Source organism: Mustelus asterias, chromosome 28 (genome assembly GCF_964213995.1).
Source record: "Mustelus asterias chromosome 28, sMusAst1.hap1.1, whole genome shotgun sequence".
Lineage (NCBI taxonomy): Eukaryota > Metazoa > Chordata > Chondrichthyes > Carcharhiniformes > Triakidae > Mustelus > Mustelus asterias.
The window spans coordinates 13,682,823-13,707,647 of record NC_135828.1 but is presented as its reverse complement, the minus strand read 5'-3'; the positions used below and the strand labels follow the sequence as shown (position 1 = coordinate 13,707,647).

The window sequence follows — 24,825 nt, the reverse complement described above, 5'->3', positions numbered from 1 at the left end:
CCTCTACACTATCCACCACTCGGCCAATCTTTGTGTCGCCTGCAAATTTTCCAATTGTGCCTCCCACATTCGCTTCCAAATCGTTAATATATAACACAAGGGTCCCACCCCTCAATAATGTTACAATTCCTCCAGTGAATCAGCAACTCTGCAGCCCTCCTATTTGAAATGGCTCTGAAATCACAGTTTAAGAACTTGTTGACTAAACTGAAGCCACAAAATAAATACTAAGTTACAGGAGCAAGAAGGTGCAGCCATGATAGTTTTACAAATGGTCCCAAGTGTGACAAGTTGTAAAGGAGAACAATTGTTCAAGGCTTTCATTCCATTCCACAGTGGATATCAAGCAACAGTATGATCGTGGTCAGATTCACACACAAACATGCATACTGTCATTCTGACTACAATGGAATAGTTTGTCCAAATTCTGAATTTAGGCTCCAATATATAAAAAAGAACTTGCAGAATAGGCAAAGCCACCACCTTCAAGGCAGGAAAGGTGAGACAACATTTGTGCTACCGCTCTAAAGTCAAATTCCACCCACTCTCCCCTTGCAATAACTGAACAGTAAAAAGTTCCCAGGTAGGAAACCCATGTTCCCCAACCCCGGGATCCAAGATCACATTTCCACACAACTAAATTCCCTGTGCCTCAAAATTGCTATTCAATAAAATTGTTATGAAATGATGTGTCACAAACTGTTGAATATGGCGGGTGTAAGAAATAACTTTTGTTAAAATGGTTTAGTCTTCTACTTCAGTTGCAGAATATTCTAGCTATTTATATTCCAGGCTTTATTCAATGTGACCTGCTAAATGACTCATACACATAATTGGTTATATGATAGAACATCCTTCCCCACCCCCCACAACACTTAAATGAGTCACAAAATTAATTGTTTGTAGGATGGAACGAATTTTCCCTTGTGAATTGTAAAGTAACCCTTGTCGGTGTGATTATTTATGACTGCAAGTGATACTCAATTGATTGCAGTTGTGACTAAATGCTGGAAGGTTTCTTCTGTCGATTACATACAACCTGCTGTAATCAGCCCAGTATCCGCATCCCAGGAGGGAAATAGAGGAGTTGACAGTCGCATTGAGGTTGTAATTAACGTCACTGAACCATGTGAATTGAAAACTCCACCACTAGGGCAGACAGTTGGCAAAGCCCTAAAGTTCCTGAGTAGATTTAGATATTTTTTTGTTTATCCCCTAAATTAACCCCGCAATGGTACAATATAAATATCTTAAATGTTTAATAGTTAGTTGTTTGGTAGTACAGCACTGGAGTATTTTTGAAAGAGAGACAAAGCTTTTCATCTTGCACTCATTAGGACAGTTCACAAGAATATCAACAGTGGAGGAAACAACAATCTACCCTACGTGAAAAGAGGGTACTGATTGATTGGGAAGTAGATTCTGATTCGGAGAGGCATTGTCATGCAAGATGTACCAGGGAACAGTTAAACCGTCAAGCTCCTGTTCAAATTCAAATCAGGCAGGTGATTGGACAAGGCATTGCCATGGGTAATGAACTAGGGAATGGTTGTATCCCAAGCTTTTGTTTATTTGCCCATCATACAAACGAGTAATGTTTTGAATACATGAATTTCAGTGCCGGTGTGATATCAGTATGTAGGCCATACATCCCAACAACTAGTGGATCGGTGGATCAGTACGTCCCTTTGGCTGTCCTCAACAGACGAAGTACTGACTGTACCCAACCAGCCTGTGTTTGCAAACCTCAAAACAGTGTCCAAATTTAGGTGTGTTCCCACGATTGGACAAGCCTTGCTAACCAATCCTGATTGTGCTAATAATTACACAGAAGACCAATTATCAGTCAGACTCAGTGTGGCTCACTTACGCATGCTAGAAGCTACATATATTCACACACAGGGCCGTGTTTTTGGAGACAGAAGGGGTATGTCCATGCATGCCACCTTTTTCAACAAAGCAAAAGCTCGATTGTCAACAATTCCCTGGTCTACTTCTCATGGCAATGCCTTAAACCAGAGTCCACTTGCCTGGTTTGGATTTGAAGAAAAGCTTGGCAGTTAATGGTTCCCTGGTGCATTCTCTATGGCGATGCCTCTACCAATCAGAGACCACTTGCCAACCAATGGGCACTCTCTTCTCAGGCAGTGTAAATTGTTTTTCTCGCAATGTGTCCTAATGAGTGCTTAGACAGGAAGTCTTTTTTTCAGCAATCCTAAATGCTCAATATTCAAGGGGTGCTGCGTTAAACTGACAGGCTATTATTTGACACCTAATGTAAGTCTTCTCTTTGTTGAACACTATAATCTTTTCCGGTGAATAATAAAATGGAATTCCTTCATAACCTCAGTTATAAAATTCATAATTTTCATGTTTGAGGGAATAAACCTTCGTCAGAGCATATTCTCAGACAGAGATAACACCGAAGGGATACTGTATTCATGAAGAATTGTGTGTTGAGTAGATGCATTATCAAGGGTTAATAATTTTAGATCTTAGTCCATCTGGGTACAGTGGACACTGCAAAACTGGACACTTTTGATGGAGCACTCATCTTAAAAGAATCTATTTATCATCTGAAGACCCAGGAAAATCCCCGTATCGGCCCCATTTAGACATGATATACTGTTTGAAAATACAGAACTCCACTGTCCATTTTGCTTCAACCAAAATCTAAAAAGGTGAGTTAGACACGTGTATGGCACAGTGAGCCTTTTTAACCGGTACATTCTTTTCTGATGCCTTTTCCAACCTTTAGTCTGTCCTTGGCTTTTGTAACAAGGATTTTTATTTTTCATTCATTTTTATTTTGAAATATGTAGTCCGCCTTTCCCTGAGCATGAACTGATTTCCTATCACACCTTCTCTACTGTCGATGTAACATTTTGACTCCACACTCATTCTGGCATCTTAATATTTGATTATCTAAATATGGGAGGTGGCACGGTGGCACAGTGGTTAGCACTGCTGCCTCACAGCGCCAGGGATCTGTGTTCAACTCCCGGCTCGGGTCACTGTCTGTGTGGAATTTTGCATGTTCTCCCCGTGTCTGCATGGGTTTTTTCTGGGTGCTCCAGTTTCCTCCCACAGTCTGAAAGATGTGCGGGTTAGGTGGATTGGCCATGCTAAATTGCCCCTTAGTGTCAGGGGGACCAGCTAGGGTAAATACATGGGGTGATGGGAATGGGGCCTGGGTGGGATTGTGGTTGGTGTGGACTCGATGGGCCAAATGGCCTCCTTCTGTACTGTGGGATTCTAACTTGCCCTGTTTCGGTGGATTGGCGCTGATTTTTACAGGCTTGTGTTTGATATTAACGGGGTGGGGGGGGGGGGGGGGTGGTGGCCTTGAGGGTAGCGGTATTTGCTAAGGGCCTCAAAGCGAATGTAGTAACCCAATTTCCGCTTTAATGATGAAATCAGCCTACTGCCAAGCCCAGATCTGACGGCAGGTCATTAATCTGGAACTCTGTTTATCTCTTTACAGATTTTGCCTCACCCACTCTGTATTTCCAGCATTTTCTACTTTTATTTCAGAATTATCTTTATAGGGCACGTGGAATAAACCTTCTTCCAGGTCCTTCAGAAGTAACTTTGGCCACTGGCGCCGTGAATTTACCTTGCTGATGACCAGGGCAAACTCAATATTACAATCTCCATTTTGACTTAGAACTTTGAAAATGAAATTCAAATTCCCTGTGATCAACTTAAAGGGTCACACAACAAGAATTCAAGCTTTCCAACTTCTACTGCAACAAACTAAACACAATGTGGACTAAACCCTTTAACCTACAGAACACATTTTCCCCTTTTAATATTTAAAGCAATCAAAAGTCTCCCTCTCCATGGCTGTACTTTATACTGTCCCTTAACCAATCATTCAATTCTCCCAGAACCCATCCAAACTGATTCTTAGTTCCCAAGGGTTTACTTTGGTTCTTTTTATTTCCAGGCCTGGTAACTTTTAACCCCATAAGTGTCTTTGGTGAGGGTTGTCCTGGAGATTCTGCCTCTAGCTCAAGCAAGGCAAAATTTTAAATCCTCATGAATTTGGTCTTTTCAACCCAAGCACGAGTTCACACCAGCATTTCTGCACGGCAAACCAAAGAATCTTGCCACCTCTTGATGCTCCATCAGATTCTAGCAGGCTGACTTTGTCCATGAGATTCAATGATATTTTAAAGAGAGAAAAAACCATGTAAGCTCATGTTACAAGGGTTTCTTATGCACTATTCCTTCCTAAGGCACATCCCCATGGCAACTTGAATCATACAGGCCTTGTATTGTGACAGAAGTGCTAATTAACTATCCTTTAGATACCTAACTTAATTCCATCTTTAAATTAAAGACAGTTAATGTATAATTATTTACAAAACCTGACATTCTTAACATATCCCTAAGACTTTGGAAACTCTCAGTCTATCCATAGTCAGCACAGATGCTTCTGTCATTATATACAAGCCTGAACACCTTTCCACTACTTCCCTGTAAGACAACTCTTATCTCCCCCTTAATCTTGAACAATCGACCCATCCAGGTTTGCTGTCAACAGAATGCGGAACAGGTCACATGACCCCCTTCACTCCTCCATTTTATACTAAATTAGAAACAGTCTGAAAACTTATAAACCTCATATTTGTAACAGAGGCTACAGTTCATTGAGCCACAGCTGGACACTCACTTAGCATTCCACAGCTCAGCAGCTGTTGGAAATGATGCTACGACCTTCAAATAGTGACCACCTCTTCATATCAAGAGCAAGCGACTAGCCCATAAGCTTCGTCAGTCTGTTGCCCAAAAAGTCAAGACCAAACCCATGATCTATTAAATTTGCATTTGTTTTACCAACAGATGCCTATATGACCCTGCCAGACTTGGGCCACTGCCAAAGTTCAACATTCACCCCGGGCACTGTCAAATAGAAACATAGAAAGTAGGTGCAGGAGTAGGCCATTTGGCCCTTCGAGCTTGCACCACCATTCAATATGATCATAGTTATATGATCAAATGTTTAACAGGTCCTCGGTTCCCAGCCTTTTCTTTATCGGTCATTTGTGGAGACACTAAAAGGTACTTGCACATTCTCTGTTTCTAGTGTCTTTACATTGTCTCACCAAGATGATGATTTATATCCTTTAACAGGATCCTACTTCTCTGCCGAATAGTTTGTGGATCAGTCAATCCATTAATCCATTAACCTCCTCTCATTTCTGCACCCCCCTCCACTTTCTTTCCTCATCCAGCATATTAAGGAGTTTGCTTAACTTTTCTGATTTTCCTTTTCTGATTGCGGTTTGTCTCATGACCTACAATGATGTTGCAAGACCAACTGTGAATTTCCATTTTTAGTGGAGAGAACTTTATCTTTCTATGTTATTGTACTGAGATTGTAATGATCAGATTACAGTGACGGCTTACAGCACCAGGTTTGATTCCCGGCTTGGGTCACTGTCTGTGCAGAGTCTGCACATTTTCCCCATGTCTGCGTGTATTTCCTCTGGGTGCTCTGGTTTCCTCCCATAGTCCAAAAGACATGCTGGTTAGGTGCATTGGCCCGTGCTAAATTCTCCTTCAGTGTACCCGAACAGGCGCCGGAGAGTGGCGACTAGGGGATTGTCACAGTAACTTCATTGCGGTGTTAATGTAAGCCTACTTGTGACACTAATAAATAAACTAAACTAAACAGTTTCATATTCAACCACATTAAGTTGATCTTTCTCTACACCCTAGCTATGACTGCAACACTACATTCTGCACTCTCTCGTTTCCTTGTCTATGAACGGTATGCTTTATCTGTATACAGCACAAGAAACAATACTTTTCACTATATATTAATACATGTGACAATAATAAATCAAATCAAATCAAGCTGGATGCTCTTACAAGCTTACTGAAGTTTATCGTTTGGAAATCTGAATGCCAGCAGCAACCAAAGGCTTTATTAATATCTGGACAGTCAGCAAACAATATAATGTACTGCAAGATGAGGTTTCTCCACCCCGGGCATATAATAAAGTATAAAATTGTTTTGACATCAAGTCTACTTTGATCCAACACGTCCCTTAACACATGACTCTAATAGGAGTGGTGATTTGGAATAAACTAATCTTGGACATAATATAGATTTTACCTTAGATTCATAAGACAGATTTTACACTGAGCTATGGTTGTGACAAAACTTCAGTACTATTATCTAAAACCTAAAATTTCTTTAATTCCGTCACAAAAAGCAAGGAGCTGAAAACTAGATTCACTTTGATAAATCATCTCACACCTTAACTTGACCCAATTATTCGAGAATTTAGCCGAATGGCCTACTTCTGTGTGTAAGTCTATGACTCTAAGCCAAAGTCAGAGGATCAGAGTAAATGGAGTGCTGAAGATAGAGAAGGAGAAGGTTCAGACGAGGCTAGAATGAAATGTTGAATTTGATACATTGGAGGAAAAAAAAATGAACGAGAACAGGAATGAGTGCAAGATCAGAAGAGGGCACTGGAGATTTGGAAGGTTAGAGATGGAGCTCTAGGTGATGGAGCAAAGAGTTCAGGAGACTGATGAGCAAAGAGGTAAAGCCAAGATGGATAATGTTCTGGAGGTGAAAATAAAAGGCCTTGGTTATGGATGAAGGTATGAGATTTGAAGTTCAATTCTGGATTGAACGCAATACGAAGATCTTATACCTTCGGTTTCAGCCTGATTAAGTAGTCGGGAGGAAAATACACTCATAGCTTGGAGTTTTTGGCAGGAGACAACAGGTTAGTTTTGATGTTCACAATGTTCAAGTGGAGGGAACTATGGCTCATCCATATGGCTGAAGAAGATTAGGGCACACGGAGTTGGGGGTAGTGTGTTAAAGTGGATTGGGGACTGGCTAGCCGACAGGAAGCAAAGAGTCGGAATAAATGGGTGTTTTTCCGGTTGGAGGAAGGTAACTAGTGGCGTGCCGCAGGGATCGGTACTCGGGCCGCAACTGTTTACCATTTATATAGATGATCTGGAGGAGGGGACGGAGTGTAGGGTAACGAAGTTTGCAGACGACACAAAGATAAGTGGAAAAGTGAATCGTGTGGAGGACGGAGAAGATCTGCAGAGAGATTTGGACAGGCTGAGTGAGTGGGCGAGGATATGGCAAATGGAGTATAACGTTGAGAAATGCGAGGTTATACACTTTGGAGGAAATAATAACAAATGGGATTACTATCTCAATGGAAACAAATTAAAACATGCTACCGTGCAAAGGGACCTGGGGGTCCTTGTGCATGAGACGCAAAAGCCCAGTCTGCAGGTACAACAGGTGATCAAGAAGGCAAATGGGATGTTGGCCTATATTGCGAAGGGCATAGAATATAAAAGCAGGGATGTCTTGATGCACCTGTACAGGGCATTGGTGAGGCCGCAGCTGGAATACTGTGTGCAGTATTGGTCCCCTTATATGAGGAAGGATATATTGGCATTGGAGGGAGTGCAGAGAAGGTTCACCAGGTTGATACCGGAGATGAGGGGTTTGGATTATGAGGAGAGGCTGAGGAGATTGGGTTTGTACTCGTTGGAGTTTAGAAGGATGAGGGGGGATCTTATGGAGACTTATAAGATAATGTGGGGGCTGGATAGGGTGGAGGCAGAGAGATTCTTTCCACTTAGTAAGGAAGTTAAAACTAGAGGACACAGCCTCAAAATAAAGGGGGGTCGGTTTAAGACAGAGTTGAGGAGGAACTTCTTCTCCCAGAGGGTGGTGAATCTCTGGAATTCTCTGCCCACTGAGGTGGTGGAGGCTACCTCGGTGAATATGTTTAAAGCGCGGATGGATGGATTCCTGATCGGTAAGGGAATTAAGGGTTATGGGGATCAGGCGGGTAAGTGGTACTGATCCACGTCAGATCAGCCATGATCTTATTGAATGGCGGGGCAGGCTCGAGGGGCTAGATGGCCTACTCCTGCTCCTATTTCTTATGTTCTTATTATCCATGACTTAATCAAAGAAAGGCATCTTAACATGGATTTGTGGGAGCAGGTGCAGAATCAACCTGGAATTTTAATACACACATAGAAATTTACTTCATCCCATGAGAAAATGAATCTGAAAGGAAACATAACAGCAAAAAAATGAGAGGGACAGGAATGAATTCTTGGAGGCGAGGAGAAGAAACCATTCTTAGAAGTGCACTTGCTATATTATGACTGATCGCAAAGAACCATGTGAGAGAAAAGTGTCACAAAGACAGGTCATGGAGGGGACACAGTGATGTTGGGAGGGCAGTTATTGATACCATCACCAGGGTGGCACTGAAACCGTCACTGTAATATGTTCATTAAAATCTCATTACAATAACACAGAAAGATAAAGTTCTCTTCACTACAAATGGAAATTCAAGGTTGGTCTTGCAACATCATTGCAGGTCATGGGGCAAAACCTCAATCAGAAAAGGAGGCATAACAGAATTGAACAATTACACATAGAACTATAGAACATTACCCTCACTAAACCAGGTTGTGAATTCCAGACGTCCATCATCCTCTGGTTGAAGATTATCCTCATGTCCCCTCTAATCCTTCCACCAATAACCTTACATCTGTGCTCCTTGATAATTGACCACTCTGGTAAGGGAAACAGAGCATTCCTGACTACTCTATCTAGACCCCTCCTAATCTTGTAAGTCTCAATTAAGTCTCCTCTCAGCCTACCCTGCTCTAAGCGAAATAATTCCAGCCTATCAAATCTTCCTTCATAGCTGAAATTCTCCAGTTCTGGCAACATTCTTGTAAATTGCCTCTCCATAACAATTACGTCCTTCTTGTAATGTGGTGGCCAGAATTACACACAAAATTCTAGCCATAGCCTAACCAGCATTTTATACAGTTTGAGCATTACATCTCTGTTTTTGTATTCTATACCTCATCCAATAAAGGAAAGCATTCCATTTGCTTTCTTTACCACCTTATTCACCTGTCCTGCCACCTTCAGAGGCTTATGAACAATGACCCCAAAGTCTCTCACTTCCTCGTCCCCTCCCACTATCCTCCTGTGTATTCCCCTGCTTTGTTTGTCCTCCCCAAGTGCATTATCTCACACTTTTCCAGATTGAATTTCATTTGCCACTTCTCCACCAATTCAGCCAAACCATTGATGTAATTCTGGAGTTGACAGCTATCCTCTTCACAACTACATAGCCAACTTTTGTGTCACCTGCAATCATGCCTTCCACATTTAAGTCTTATTTATTAAAATATACAAAAACAGCAAGGGTCAAACACTGAGCCCTGTAGAATCTCACTGGAAACCACTTTCCATTTGCCAAAACCTCCACTGACCATTATCTTTGTTTCCTGTCAATGAGCCAGTTTTAGATCCAACTCGCCATTTTCCCATGGGCCTTTACTTTTCTGACCAGTCTACCATGTGAGACCTTGTCAAATACCTTCCTGAAATTCATGTAGACACCATCCACAGCATTACCCTCATCAACCCTCCTTGTTACTTCCTCAAAAAATGTAAATTAGTAAGGCGTGAACTTCCCTGACAATTGATGTTGACTATCCTCAATTAATCAGTTCCTTTCTAAGTGACACTTCATCCTGTCTTTCAGAATTGACTCTAGTAATTTGCCCACCACCGAAGTCAGACTAGAATTATTTGGCCGATCCCTCGCACTCTTTTTAAATAGTTATATATGTTTGCAGACCTCTGGTACCTTGCCTTCATTTAGTGAGGATTGGAAAATGATCTTCTGAGCACCTGGCTTCCTTTAACCGTCTGAGTTACAATCCATCCAGTCTTGGTGATTTATCCACCTTCAAGGAAGACAATCCCTCCAGTACTTCCTCTCTCATTGCGCTTATTATATTTAATATTTCATAACCCTCCCCTTTAGGAAACGTAGTGAAGGACATGCTCTTGTCTACATCAACAGTGACGAAGTGGAAAAGGTCAAGATCTTCAAGTTTCGAGGTGTTCAGATCACCAACAATCTGTCTTGGTCCCTCAACGCCGACCTATAGTTAAGAAAGCCCACCAACGTCTCTAATTTCTCAGGAGGCTAAGGAAATTCGGCATGTCCATTCTGACTCTCACCAATTTTTACAGATGCACCATAGAAAACAACCTTTCTGGATGTATCACAGCTTGGTTTGGTTCCTGCTCTGACCAAGACTGCAAGAAACTATGAAGGGTCGTGAATGAAGCCCAATCCATCATGCAAACCAGCCTCCCATCCATTGACTCTGCCTATACTTTCCGCTGCCTCAGAAAAGCAGCCAGCATAATCAAAGACCCCAAGCACCCCGGACATTCTCTCTTCTACCTTCTTCTGACAGGAGAAAGATACAAAAATCTGAGAACGTGTACCAATTGACACAAGAACAGCTTCTTCCCTGCTGCCATCAGACTTTTGAATGGACCTATCTTATATTAAATTGAACTTTTCCTTCACCCTATCTGTAATTGTAACACTATATTCTGCACCCCCTCCTTTCCTTCTCCCCTATGTACTCTATGAACAGTATGTTTTGCCTGTACAGTGCACAAGAAACAATACTTTCCACTGTATCCCAATACACGTGACAATAATAAATCAAATCAAAAATGTAATTAGAATGTCTGCATCATCCCTCTCCACTGTGAAGACAAAGTACACATTAAGAACCTCCCTACATCTTTTGCACAAGTTATACTGTACATCCCTGATAGAACTTGCCCTTTCCTTAGTTATCCTCCTGCTCTTAACGAACTGATAAAACATCTTGGGTTTCCCTCAATTATACATGCCAACATTTTAATATCCTTTATTTGCTTTCCTAATTTCCTTTATTTTTACTTCATTCCTGTACTTTCTATACTCCTCTAGGCTTTCTTCAGTATTAGGTTTTTTATGACTGTCATAAACTTTATTTTTCTGCATTATTTTACCCTGTACGCTTCTGGATAAGCAGGGGGCTCTTGATTTGGCAGTAACACCATTTTTCTTTGGGGGGGGTCAAGTCTACTAGTGCCTCTAAAATCTTACTCTTGAATGCCTCCTGTTGATCTATCACTATAACCAGTCCATTTCGCCAGATCACCTCGCAACTTTATAAAATTTGTTTTTCCTCAATTTAGAAATGTTTCAGTTACATCGGATAAATTAGTATGCTGTGCGCACCAAGTTACTCTTGACTGTGAGAGAGGCTGGACTATACATGATGCTATACAAGTTCTGCAGGCTCTGGACTCCATCTTTTGAAATCATGATTTATCTATTCCAAAAGCAAAGGAAATCATCACTCCAGTTAAACGTGTTAATTCTGGTGCGGCTCATTTTATGACCAAGAGCAATGTTACTTAACAAAAGCCATAGAAAATCAATATTTTGGGACCCCTAATAGTTATAGTATTACAGTATTCACTCGGTTTTTTGCATCTATTTAATCCAGAATTTTAAGAGGAAAGTAAAGGTAAAAATTCCTGAATAAGAATGGACAAGCTGAAACTCAGCGGAATCTCATTACTTTTCAGCAATAAATTGGAAAAGTTTTGCATTTTTAATCCCCGTATTGATCAGTGCAGTTGAAAGCCTGCAGACGAGAATGGACTAATATCTGCTTCAGCATCTAAAGCAGCTAACGCTGGGCAACTAATCAACTGATAAAGTAGAAAGTCTCTATGAATAGGTGAAGAGAGAAGACCTCTGGTCCTAGTCATTTGCCAGAAGAGAATTACAAGAAAATCAAGGCAGACAACTATTAACACCCAACACCTGCATTTCCCAGTGATCGTTTGCCCTACAAAATAATTCAACACAAAAACATCACACCAAAACTGCTGAAGCTGCGTCAAAAACATTGTAATACATTTTGTTTTCAAAAAAATTAAACTGTTCTACTAAAATAAACGTGAATAATGGCGGCCATTTCTAATTCATGCAATGCTATTTTCTATCTACAGAAAGCATTCCCAAATCAGCAAATGTCTACACTAACATAGAAAGGACTAATTGAAGAGAAAGGCAGTTGCTAATAAGTTCAATAGGTCTGTCCGAAAGTAAGTGGGTGAGGGACTGCATGCTTCTGTGTTTGAACAGCAGTTCTACTCAACACTACGCCTCTAACGTGTCTACATTCCTCAGCAATGCAAATGTGTCTAATACAATCAAGAGAGTAAAACAAGAGCATGCACATCTTACCTTGATGAACTAATAATTTGATATTTTTAAGAGGAAATGAATGGGAGAAAGAGCTGGTATTAGATCAAGTTATTTTTGATGGCAGATTCCATTAGTAAAATGTTAGCATGTAGCTTTTCTCAGGAAAAAAAAACTTGTAATCTCTAGCTTTCCAGCCAGTAAGCACCAGATAGCTTTTGACAAAGTTGCTGCCGCCACCAAAGCTGTGCAAAAAGCAGCTAATGAGAAAAGTACTTCAGATGTTTTGTCTTCCCTTCAGCAGGCTGGGATGAATGATATCAGGGTTGTGTGTTGCAAGGAAACAAAAAAAGTCAAATGAAATAGCACCAATGACATTTGTGCACTCTCCTCTTCCCAAACATCTGTAACCAATGTGATTCAGAAGAAAATCAGTCCGAAGGCCACCTCAGGTGAGCACAATAAACCCAATGCACTCTCTGTTTCCAAAATGGTAACACTTTAAGGTTTTAAAAAGTAAACTATTGTTTCCTTTTCCCTTGTTCTATCCAATCGACCAATAAAGGACTGAAACATTTCATCTACAATTTGGTGTAAATGTTCACCAAATCCCATTGGTTCCCATTCCAGGCTTGTAACTATGGATCGTCTGCCATCAATTTCATTTTGAAGGTGGGTAGGTGGCATTTAACCAAAAAAAAACTTGCAAAAATGTTAATTATGTCAAACTCTTAGTATTTTGTTGTAATACTATTGATATGTTCAATTTCACTGGAAGGTCAATGACAAGATTAAGAGCTGGATGGTTGATGCTCAAAGATTCCATCGCCTTCCTCATCTCACTGAACTGCTGAAGCATGAGACAATACTCATAAAAAGCATGATGCCCAACATTGTAGGTGGAATTAAAAAAATAAACTTAAGCAGTCAGTGAGTTCTGTTTCTTATAGCAGTATTTTCTACAAGAGTTTAGAACCAATGGTGGCAACTTGTCATATGCCAGCTGAGCATTTTAAGGTTGCCAGTTACATTGCACCATCTAATTTGTGGTGTTATTTGATCATCATCATAATGTGTTGAGAAAGCTGTCAAATTTTCTCTTATCTGCATATTATATGCTAGAAAATGTTCTTGGACAGCAGGGTCCGGTAATGGTCCTGTGGTTGTCATTTACATCCCCCCTGGATATATCTTTTGTTTCTTTACTGTCCATTAACACCCTCCTTTTGCCTTGCACCATCATCCATTTTGTCATTCAAGTACTTCTGGTCTCTGCCCTAACAGAGATCTCGCCTTTCCTTCTTTCAATCCCGCCAACCTTTTGCCTTTTTTTTCCCTGACTCAGGTGCTGCTTATAAACTGTTACCTATAATTTCTTTCAGTTCTGTTGAAAGATCATCAGTCCAAAATATTACCTCTGTATCTCACTCCACAGATGCTGCCCGACCTGTTGAATGCTTCCAGCATTTTGTCAAGTAATTGGCAGCCCTGTTAACAGACATAATCATGCCTGCTCTTTGAAAAAATTAATTAGTCCTACTCTCCTACTCTTTACCTATAGCCTTGCAAAATTTTCCTTTTCAGGTATATATCCAACTCTTTTGAAAGTTACTATTGAATCTGCTTCCACCACCAGTTCAGGCAGTGCATTCCAGATCATAGCAGCTCATTGTGTAAAACAAGGCATTTTACGTCAGCTTCTTTTGCCAATTATCTTAAATCGGTGCCCTTTGGTTAGCAAGCGTACAGCAATGTTCAAAAAAAACTTCCATTTGCAATGCCGACAGCATAAGAAGGATATACTTCTTATAAATAGAAGTGATCCTCCTATTGACAAATTATGAGAGAAAGCAGCTTATTTCCTCTAAACTGCAATCCCAATGTAAAATAAACGCATCCTGGAGAAAGGTTGCCGTCGACTAACTGTTAAGAAAAAGGTAAGGAGAACACATTAAAATGCTCCCAAAAGTTATGGATTTCATACTTTTAAATTAATTAAAAAGCACAAAATGTAGAATAGCAGAAAAATAGTTTATATGCTGGAAATATTTATTATCATGAGTATTAGTTCACAAGTTACCCCAAAAGTGTATACAAAACTATAAATAGAAATGATTAGCATTTTTGCCTATGCTCCATTGGAAAAGCCAAGTTAAAAGGTATTGTGGTACTTACTCTGAAGAATCTATGAAGTATATTACAAGTGCACCAATGCTGAGAGCAAAGACCAAGACCACCTGAAAAAGAGAAAAGAAACAGCTTTTGAGATAGAAGACCAAAAAGAAGGGATTAACAAAAGTAAAGTGAACTATAAATACAGTCAGCAAGATTCATATTACTGTGGACTTCTAATCAATATTAACTTCATCCACACAAAGATGGCGCCAAATTAAATGTGCCAGTGTTTTGCTGAGACACATTGCTGTGTCTCTTTGTTATAAATAACACTTTTTTCTCCTTATGCTTCACCTATTAATAAATCCCTCAAGTTCTGGGCTCTGAATTCAATGTTTCATCTCAGTAACACTCAAAAAAAAATTATGCATTATAACTAACTTGTGGTCAGACATTTAGGCGAATCATTTGACGAGCCTGTCAAATTTGATCTAAAATTAATCATATGGCCGTAACAAAGTCTTTTGAAATATTTGAGGCTGGGGATATATATAAATGACTTGGTGAAGTGACTGAAGGTATGGTTGCTAAATTTGCACAAAGATAAGTAGGAAAGTAAATTGTGAGGAGGACATAAGGAGACAAAGAAAGGCTGAGTGAGTGGGCAAAACTCTGGCAAATGGAGTATTATGTGGGAACATGTAAAATTGTCCATTTTGGCAGGAAGAGTGAGAGATTGCAGAGCTCCGGGGTGCACAGGGTGTCCTAGCGCAAATAAGGCTAAAATACAGGTACAGCCGGTAATTAGGAAAGCTAATAGAATGTTATTGTGAGGGGAATTGATTACAAAAGTAGGGAGGTTATGCTTCAGTTGTACAGAGCATTGCTGAGACCACATCAGTAGTACTATGTAAAGTATTGGTTCCCTCATTTAAGGAAAGATGTAAATGCTACAGAAGCAATTTAGAGATGGTTTACTAGACTAATACCAGGAATGGGCAGGTTGTCTTACAAGGAAAGAGAGAGGTTAGGTTTATATCCACGAGAGTTTAGAAGAGTAAGAGGCAACTTGATCGAAATATTTAAGATCCTGAGGGGTATTGACAGGACAGATGTGGAGAATCTAGAACTAGGGGGTCACCGTTTAAAAATAAAAGGGTCGCTCATTTACGACAAAGATGAGGAAAAAATTTTCTTTTGGAGAGTCGCGAGTCTCTAGAATCTGTTCCTCAATGAGCAGTGTAGGAAGAGTCTTTGAATATTTTTAAGGCAGAGCTAGACAGATCTTTCTATCTAAGGGAAAGGTTATTGGGGGTAGGCAGGGATGTGGAGATGAAGTTACAATCAGATCTTATTGAATAGCGGAGGAGACTTGAGGGGCCAATTGGCCTCCTCCTGCATGAATTTATATGCTTGTATGTACTTAAATAATCAATAGGAACAGGAGTAGGCTATTCAGCCCATCTAGCCTGTTCTGCCATTCAATGAGATCATGGCTGATCTGTGGCCTAGCTTCAAATACCTGCCTTTGGCCCATATCTCTTAACACCTTTACTTAACAAAAGATGATCTATCTCAGATTTAAAATTAGCAACTGATCTCGCATCAACTGCCATTGTGTGAGGAAATGCTTCCCAACATCTCTCCTGAACAATCTGGCCCTAATTTTTGGATTATGCCCCTAGTTCTAGAATCTCCAACCAGTGGAAATAGTTCATATTTATGTACTCGGTCTTTTCCAGTCAATACCTTGAAGACTTTAATCACATCACCCCTTCACCTTCTAAATTCTAGAGAAGACAAGTCTAATTTGTATAATCTCTCCTCACAATTAAACCCCTGAAGTCCAAGTATCATTCTTGTAAGACATTTGGCACCAATCCATGCAAGGTTAATGGTAAATTGTCATCAGACTAAAGGGTACTAAAGCGAAGGGGGTCATAACTTTTCATTCAACTAAACAGTTCTGACGAAGAGTCGATAGAACCATAGAAAATGACAGCTCAGAAACAGGCCTTTTGGCCCTTCTTGTCTGTGCCAAACCATTTTTTGCCTAGTCCCACTGACCTGCACTTGGACCATATCCCTCCACGCCCCTCTCACCCATGAACCCGTCCAAGTTTTTCTTAAATGTTAAAAGTGACCCCGCATTTACCACTTTATCCGGCAGCTCATTCCACACTCCCACCACTCTCTGCGTGAAGAAGCCCCCCCTAATATTCCCTTTAAACTTTTCTCCTTTCACCCTTAACCCATGCCCTCTGGTCTTCTTCTCCCCTAGCCTCAGTGGAAAAAGCCTGCTTGCATTCACTCTATCTATACCCATCAAAATCTTATACACCTCTATCAAATCTCCCCTCAATCTTCTACGCTCCAGGGAATAAAGTCCCAACCTATTCAATCTCTCTCTGTAACTCAGCTTCTCAAGTCCTGGCAACATCCTTGTGAACCTTCTCTGCACTCTTTCAACCTTATTTACATCCTTCCTGTAACTAGGTGACCAAAACTGTACACAATACTCCAAATTCAGCCTCACCAATGCCTTATATAACCTTACCATAACACTCCAACTTTTATACTCGATACTCCGATTTATAAAGGCCAATGTACCAAAGGCACTCTTTACGACCCTATCCACCTGTCACTTTTAGGGAATTCTGTACCTGTATTCCCAGATCCCTCTGTTCAACTGCACTCTTCAGAGTCCTACCATTTACCCTGTACGTTCTACTTTGGTTTGTCTTTCCAAAGTGCAATATCTCACACTTGTCTGTGTTAAATTCCATTTGCTATTTTTCAGCCCATTTTTCTAGTTGGTCCAAATCCCTCTGCAAGCTTTGAAAACCTTCCTCACTGTCCACTACACCTCCAATCTTTGTATCATCAGCAAATTTGCTGATCCAATTTTCCACATTATCATCCAGATCATTGATATAGATGACAAACAACAATGGACCCAATACCGATCCCTGCGGCACACACTAGTCACAGGCCTCCACTCAGAGAAGCAATCCTCCACAACCACTCTCTGGCTTCTTCCATTGAGCCAGTGTCTAATCCAATTTACTACCTCCCCATGTATACCTAGCGACTGAACCTTCCTAACTAACCTCCCATGAGGCTTGTCAAAGGCCTTGTTGAAATCCAGGTAGACAACATCCAACATCCACCGCCTTCCCTTCATCCACTTTCCTGGTAACCTCCTCGAAAAACTCCAATAGATTGGCCAAAAATGACCTACCACGCACAAAGCCATGTTGACTCTCCTAATAAGTCCCTGTCTATCCAAATATTTGTAGATCTTATCCCTTATCACACCTTCAAATAACTTGCCCACCACCGACGTCAAACTTACTGGCCTATAATTTCCCGGATTTCTTTTGGAACCTTTTTTATACTCAAAAAATAAATCTACTTTCGCTTTTCAATTACTGACTCTGTAATTGTGGACATGTTAAGTTTATTTTTGTTAATAATATAATAATACAACACAGAAGGAAGCCATTGTGTCTGTGCAGGACTTTGAAAGAGCTATCCAACTAGTCTCATTACCCTGTTCTTATAGCCATGCACATTTTCCTTATTCAAGTAAATACAAAATTCTCTTTTCTGCTTTCACCGTCCTTTTCGGCAGAGCATTCCAGAACATAAGAACTCGCTGTGTAAAAAATCTCAAATGTCATCCCCTGGATTTTTCTCTTGCCAAATATCTTATCTTTGTCTTCTTGTTATCAATCCTCCTGCCAGTGGAAACAATTTCAAACTATCTACTTCATAAACGCCTTATCATTTTGAATTCTAATTTTGAATTTTAAAACTACCCTTAAACCCCTCTGCTCAAAGGGGCAGCATGGTGGCACAGCGGTTAGCATTGCTGCCTCACAACACCAGGGACCCAGGTTCAATTCTGGCCCGGGGTCACTGTCTGTGTGGAGTTTCCACATTCTCCCCGTGTCTGGTTGGGTTTCCTCCGGGTGCTCCGATTTCTTCCCACAGTCCAAAGATGTGCGGGTTAGGTGGATTGGCCATGGTAAATTGACCCTAGTATCAGGGGATTAGCAGGGTAAATATGTGGGGTTACGGGAACAGGGCCTGGGTGGGATTGTGATCGGTGCAGACTCAATGGGCCGAATGGCCTCCTTCTGCACTGTTTCTATAGTTCTAAGGGGAAACAAGCCCAAAATCTCCAGTCTCCTCACCACGCTTCTGTGATTCACTCAAGTCCCTTGACCAGACCTAGGGGGCATGTGGAGCCTGAAGGGTCAGTCCTTCGTGAATGTCCTTTCCACCTTCCCAAAAGACTTGACATCACAACTGATGATTAAAGTGACTCTGGGTTTTACGGCTTTATGTTGTGAGGTGAGGTTTACTGAATGTGACATTTCACGGGTGAGAAATTTGGTAAGGTTGCATGATCCAGGTCTCTAACGTGCAGGGTTATGTGGCTGCATGCAGGCTATGTAACTCAGAATGTGAAGGTAACAAAGAATGTAGGTCCAAAATTCTAAGCCTGAAGTGAGTGTCAACATTAGAATGAGTTTTTTTTCCCCGTTGTGCTCTGCAGCACCACGGGTAACCCCTAGGCTAAAAAAGTTGGATGCAAGCAGCAGATTGTCCCTTACACATTTAGATCAATAGCCACTCAGCCCCAAGGAAAAGCAAGCATGCCATGTATAGCTGGCATCAGATAAAAATATCAGCTGTTGTAACATCATATCAAACACCTGAAGTACAATTACAATTAAAAACAAAATAATTCATCAGCTACGTAGCAGGCATTCTATTTCAACCTGTTGACACCAGGAGCCTGTGAAAAATTGTGTATATGCTTTAGCTGCATGAACAAAATTGTGATCAGCATGAAGGGAAGTGACGCACTTTCGATGGACATATTCTGCACCGCTTTCGCAGAAGGAGTCTGAATCCAAGGGAACCGAGCTGGATTTTCATTACTTACATTAACCCAAAATTCAGGCACTAAATTGAGACCAGAGCTTATGGTTATTTAGAGCAGTCTGCATCATTCAAAAATCTCATTCGTCTTCACAAAGACCAGAAAACGATGCTCAGCCTGTTCCTCAATGACCCTTCTCCCACTCTTTCACCACCAGCAACAATAGTAAAAGAATAATTCCTTGTCCAAACCAATTAATATTTAAGTCAGTCCATTATCTATTACCTCACTTTTGAATTCGTTTTTATATCTTTCCCCCAGCTAGAAGATGGCCGGTTGGCTGCCAAACAGCCTTGAGCAATGACGATCTTGAGCTAGTCACTGTGGCAACATAGGTGAGAGCATGAAAAGGAACAAACTATCAACCTTGCAGGTAAATTAATACAATCAATCCTCATAATATATTCTGAGGCTTTGTTTATGCAACTGACATAAATTTGGAATTATGATTGCAATCACTCATTGTGTATATGCATAGATGCATACAGGCACATATATGAGCGCACACACACACACAACCTATTATTCTATGTTCAATTGGAACCTATAGTTTTCCTGCTTGGTACATACTGTTGTCATTCTTCTAAAGGATGAATGACACATTAAAAAAAATAGTTATAGGGGATCTGTAAGGTATAACATTCAGCAGAACTAGTAACTTTTGCTCTCTTCATACTCTTATTGCAGGGAGCAAGGCAAGCATGTTATTTCAATCAAACTGTAGCTTGTAGCCACAACATTGCTACAAACATCTGAGATTTTCATTTGTTGCAAAACACTGATACTTCATAAATATATGGGGGGAATTTTCCCATCTTGCCCGCCAGTGGGCAGAGGGCGGACCACACAAAGGTCCATTGACCTTGGGCAGGAATCTCCGGTTTTGGGGTGAGTGCGGATGCACACACGCGCACGCACGCACACACACACACATCTCTTCTTCTGAGGCAGTCCCTCAGGGTTGAGGATGACTTGCTTCCATTGTGATTTGATAGGTTCTAAAATGGTCAAATGCCGGGTCTGCAGTCTCTGCCACATGGAGGGCATGCGGAGCCTGAAGGGTCAGGTATTTTATATATACATATATATATATAAAAAAATGTAATAAATATTTTATACACGTGTCTGTAAATTCTGACAGAACACACACTGCTGTAACCAAAGAAAAAGTTTCAAAATGATTCATGATTTCTGGACAGCACTACAGGAGCTGCATGGAACTTGTGTCTGAGAAAATAAGGACTCCATCCAAGTGTAAGATTACTTTATTGGCTAACCACGTGCTCAGATTCCCCAGTTATTGGCATGGTTTTCTATTAGAGTTGTCAGTAGGTTTGAGTACAACCATGACAATGAGTAATAAAGGGGCCATCAATGTTACCACTCCCCTTGATAACAAATAACTAGTACATTCTATAAGCCTAACTGACTTATTTTAAAGAGTAAAATATGCTTAAATTTAACATTTATATTAAGGCTGCCGAATATAAACTGAAATTTAAAATATATTAGCAGTCCAGGCCACCATGGTCATGGGCATGCATTAAATTGTGGTGTTTCCACACAAGTTGCTCTAGGTAAATATTTAAATGATGCAATCGTTATACACATAATGGCAACAAACACTGAAACATAAACTGAAATGTTCACCGAAAGAAATACTGAAATATCAATGTATTGCAATGTGTGGAAATAACAAATTTTTAAACAATATTAGGGTTACAAACTATATATTTTCAGTAAAATTACATTCTGCCTCTGCCCCATTTTCAATAATATAAGTGAGGAAAATTTGCCAGTTCAGCTGAATGTTCTACCTTACAGATCCCCTATTACTATTTTTTAACGTGTCAAACGGTTACCCATCCTTTAGAAGAATGATAATATGTACCCAATGTGACATTAGTGTACCTTTAAGAGATGTTGTTTTTAAATCATATTCTCTGCAGCTCTCACAGCCTCAGCTCTCATTGTTGCCAGGTTGTCTGTAAGAGTCCTTTCATTGCTCCTTCAGTGGTTTAAATGGGGTTGTTTATTTTAACCTTGGGATCTTTTATGACCCTGCATTGTTAGAAGGGAGACTGGTTGGCAGGACAGTTTTTTGTTCTTCCGAATGAATTTAAGTTTCATTTTCTGTTCGGCTGGCTGCAGTTTGAGTTTTAGAAGGGACATCAAGCTGAAAAGAAGTCTTTCTCTCTCGCCCTGGTTTTAGAAATTCTGCTGGTTAGCTGAAAGCAAGGCTTCTCGTCTTCCTGCAGTAGAAAATCTGTTGCTGGTGGCTTGACCAGAGTCTCTCCCTGGTGTTCTGGGAAGCTGTTCTGACTTCATACTGTTCTGGGTTTATCGTTCATATTAAGGCATTAGTCTTTGTTGTGTTATACCTGTGGAAAGGGTTTTGTCTCTGGGAAGTTTTGTTTGATTGGAACATTTTAGATATATTTGTTAAGGGTTATACATTATCATGGTTGTTTTGTTTGTAATTGATAAAAGGTATTACTAATTTTCTTTCAATACATGTTAACTATATGCTTAAATAAACTTTGTTTGATAAAAGCTCCTTAGTGGGTCATTCCAATCATACCTGAGGTGAAACATATCATGCTTACCCTAGCCAAATTCAAAGTGCAAAACTTGTGATCCAGGTTGGCTCCATAAAATACTTGAGTGTTTCTGATCTGAATTATAACACCAGCAGAAAAATATAGGTTCTAACTGATCAAAGAATAAAAAGTCAAGCACACAAGTCGAACCATAAATAGATAATAGCACGAGGCAAATGTCGACGGGTACAAAGGCATCGAATATGAAAATACACAAGGCAATACGCTGTCATTTGCAGAAATAAACTTCAGTGTCGAGAGGCTACTGTCTAATGCTCACTGGTACAACTGCAAAACATTTTTCTGTGCAACAAACTGAACAACAATTTAAGCATCACTATTTACATGAAGAGACAGTCTCAGGATACTTTACAATCCAAAGACACTGACTGGAGAGGCAAGTGTTATAGAAAATAACCTTCGTGCACAGGTAAAGATCAAACTGCAAAAACTAAAGCATTCAAGAGATTGCCTGCTCCCTGAACCCTGCCATCCCTTCAACGGGTGATTTTGTTAGCAGTCTGTAAAGTAATTTGACATGGCTAAACCCGCCTGGAAACATCCCAATAAAATGAAACTAGTTTTCACTCTTACCAAACACTTGGGGACATTTTGCAAATTGGACCTTACATGCATTAAAAGTTCAAGTACCAACAATGCAGCAGCTAACAATCTGAAGCAGTTTATGCAATGAAGTGACTGTGTCATTTACCACCAATATACCACTTTATGTAATTTCAAAAAGAGTAATTGAATGATTGCAATCAGATCAGTAAATTCCATGGCCTCAATGTGGACATAGAATAGAATCCTAGAATCACCACAGTGCAGAAGGAGACCATTCAGCCCATCAAGCCTGCACCGACAACAATCCCACCCAGGCCCTGTCCCGGTAACCCCATGTATTTACCCTGCTAATCCCCTTGGCACTAAGGGGCAATTTAGCATGGCCAACCAACCTAACCCATACATCTTTAGAGTGTGGGAGGAAACTGGAGCACCTGGAGGAAACCCATGCAGACACAGGAAGAACATGCAAATACCACAGAGACAGTCACCCAAAGTCGGAATGGAACCCGGGCCCCTGGCGCTGTGAAGCAGCAGTGCTAACCACTGTGCCACCATGCCGTCCTTAAATAATTGGGTCGCGGTTGCACGTGCTCAGTGATGATTTGTCTGAGGAGCTGATTTTAATGCAAAGCGGGTTAAAGATTTATGAACTAGCTTTTTCAAAGTTTAACATCTGTAAAATATCAGAGAAATATAACAGCTTTTTAAAGTCAAATTTGAGTACTGTCAGAACGCTGCTAAAAACATTCTCTCGTTGTGCAACCCTCGCAAGACCATTTTCAAATGATATACACCCAAAACATTTTAAAACTCTCCATCATTATTCCCCATGAAAATATGCTGAGAATAACATTTGCACCATAGCAATAAAACATGTGCTTTTAATAATCAGTATCACAAAGGGTGAGGGACAGGAAAAGTGGAGAACACTCCAGATTTAGCACCAGCACGGTCATTTTTCCACCCACACTCTTTAAGAGTACTCTGGAGGACAGAAAGACAACGCAGATCTACGCAGTTTACAGATTTTAAAAATAATACTAAAACACTGTGCTCAGGGTCACAAATAGCCACAATAACTTGCATTAATCCTTGAGGAAGTAAGTCCTAAGGATCTTGACAAAAAGGGACAGAGTGGTGGCACTGAGCAGAAATTAAGAGAAGAGTTGCAGAGGCAATCAAAGCCATAGGTCTTGAGAAGAGTGGCGAATCGAAGAATGTAGTTCTTGACCGACTGGCCTCGGGGCGATTCCAGAGTGCAGACTCATGGCACAGCCATGTGATCAGGGAGGGGATTGTGGCTACGGAGCAGATCGGAGTTAGAAGAGGCGGTGTGAACTGGGATACATTTGTGCAGCAGGTTGCATAGGTAAAGTGGAGTGAGGTAAGGGTGAGTGCTCCCCTGAGTGACTTATTGACAGTTTTCACCTGGTCTCAATGACTAAAAACCACAATAAAGGCCACAAACGTTAGTTCAGAATTCAGATAGGCTTGGCCTGGGAAAAGGTGGATACATGCAATTATTGGCCCACCTGCAGTGGTGAGGGCAGTAATGGAGCTCTTAGAAAAGCTGTTAAGTGGCAAGTCTAATACTTAAATATGGCTCCATTAGTTGGAGTGGCACTTATGTGCTTCTCCTTAGAAAACAAATTCTCACAAGAAAGTAAACCTCTTAAACCTCTGCAATTGTACTTGGATGTTTATCCAGTTAGTTTATACTTGGGTTATGAAATGTAATCAGTCTGATTGACACCTCAGGCTTTCTGTAGTCATGTGGCTGTGTCATGAGGCTGCCTCTGGAGGCAGACATCTTAACCTCAGTTCAATGAAGACGTTTCACTGGCTACATACTGAAGAAGACTGCTGTCCTTTATACTTGAAACAGCATGCAACAAGATGGGAATATTGGGATATAATGGGCTGCAGTCAAATGCATATTTAAAGAACTAGAACATATTATTTGCTTTGTGTTAAACTTGCTTTTATATGTAAAAGGGATTTGTACTAGAATGATCAGGATATGCTCATTTGTTATCGAGAATGGACAACGTACAGTATTTAAAATGAAGCACCAGGAAGTTCACTTTTCCTTAGATAAATTAAGGTTAAAAAAAAATCAGAGCAAATTTCAACCACCCACATATACAAAGAAGAGACTTAGTAATGGTGTTTAAAATGATGAGGGGTTTTGATAAAGTAGGAAAGGGAGAAGTTGTTTCCATTGGCAAGAGGATCAGAAACCAGAGGAAGCTGATTTTGGATAACTGGCAAAATATCCAGCCGGGAGATGAGCAGAATCTATTTTCCCTCGCACGGTGAATTTTATAACCTGGAATGCACTGGCTGTAAGAATGGTGGAAATAGATTCAATAACAATTTTCAAAAGGGAATTGGATAAATACGAAAAAAGAAAAAATAAGTGTAGGCCACTGAGAAAGAGAATGAGAGTGGGATTAATTGAGTTGCTCTTTCCAAG

The 24,825-nt window shown here is 40.5% G+C and overlaps 1 protein-coding gene across 3 annotated transcripts in view; it reads right to left on the bottom strand.

Annotated features, from left to right (window-relative positions):
* The window catches only part of LOC144480253 (calcium-activated potassium channel subunit alpha-1), a 797,282-nt gene that overhangs the window by 391,181 nt on the left and 381,276 nt on the right, over window positions 1–24,825 (bottom strand). For all 3 annotated transcript variants that reach the window (XM_078199542.1, XM_078199543.1, XM_078199544.1), the window contains exon 3: window positions 14,286–14,347. In XM_078199542.1, the coding sequence (XP_078055668.1) occupies window positions 14,286–14,347 (62 nt within the window). The remainder of the gene's footprint in view (window positions 1–14,285; window positions 14,348–24,825) is intronic.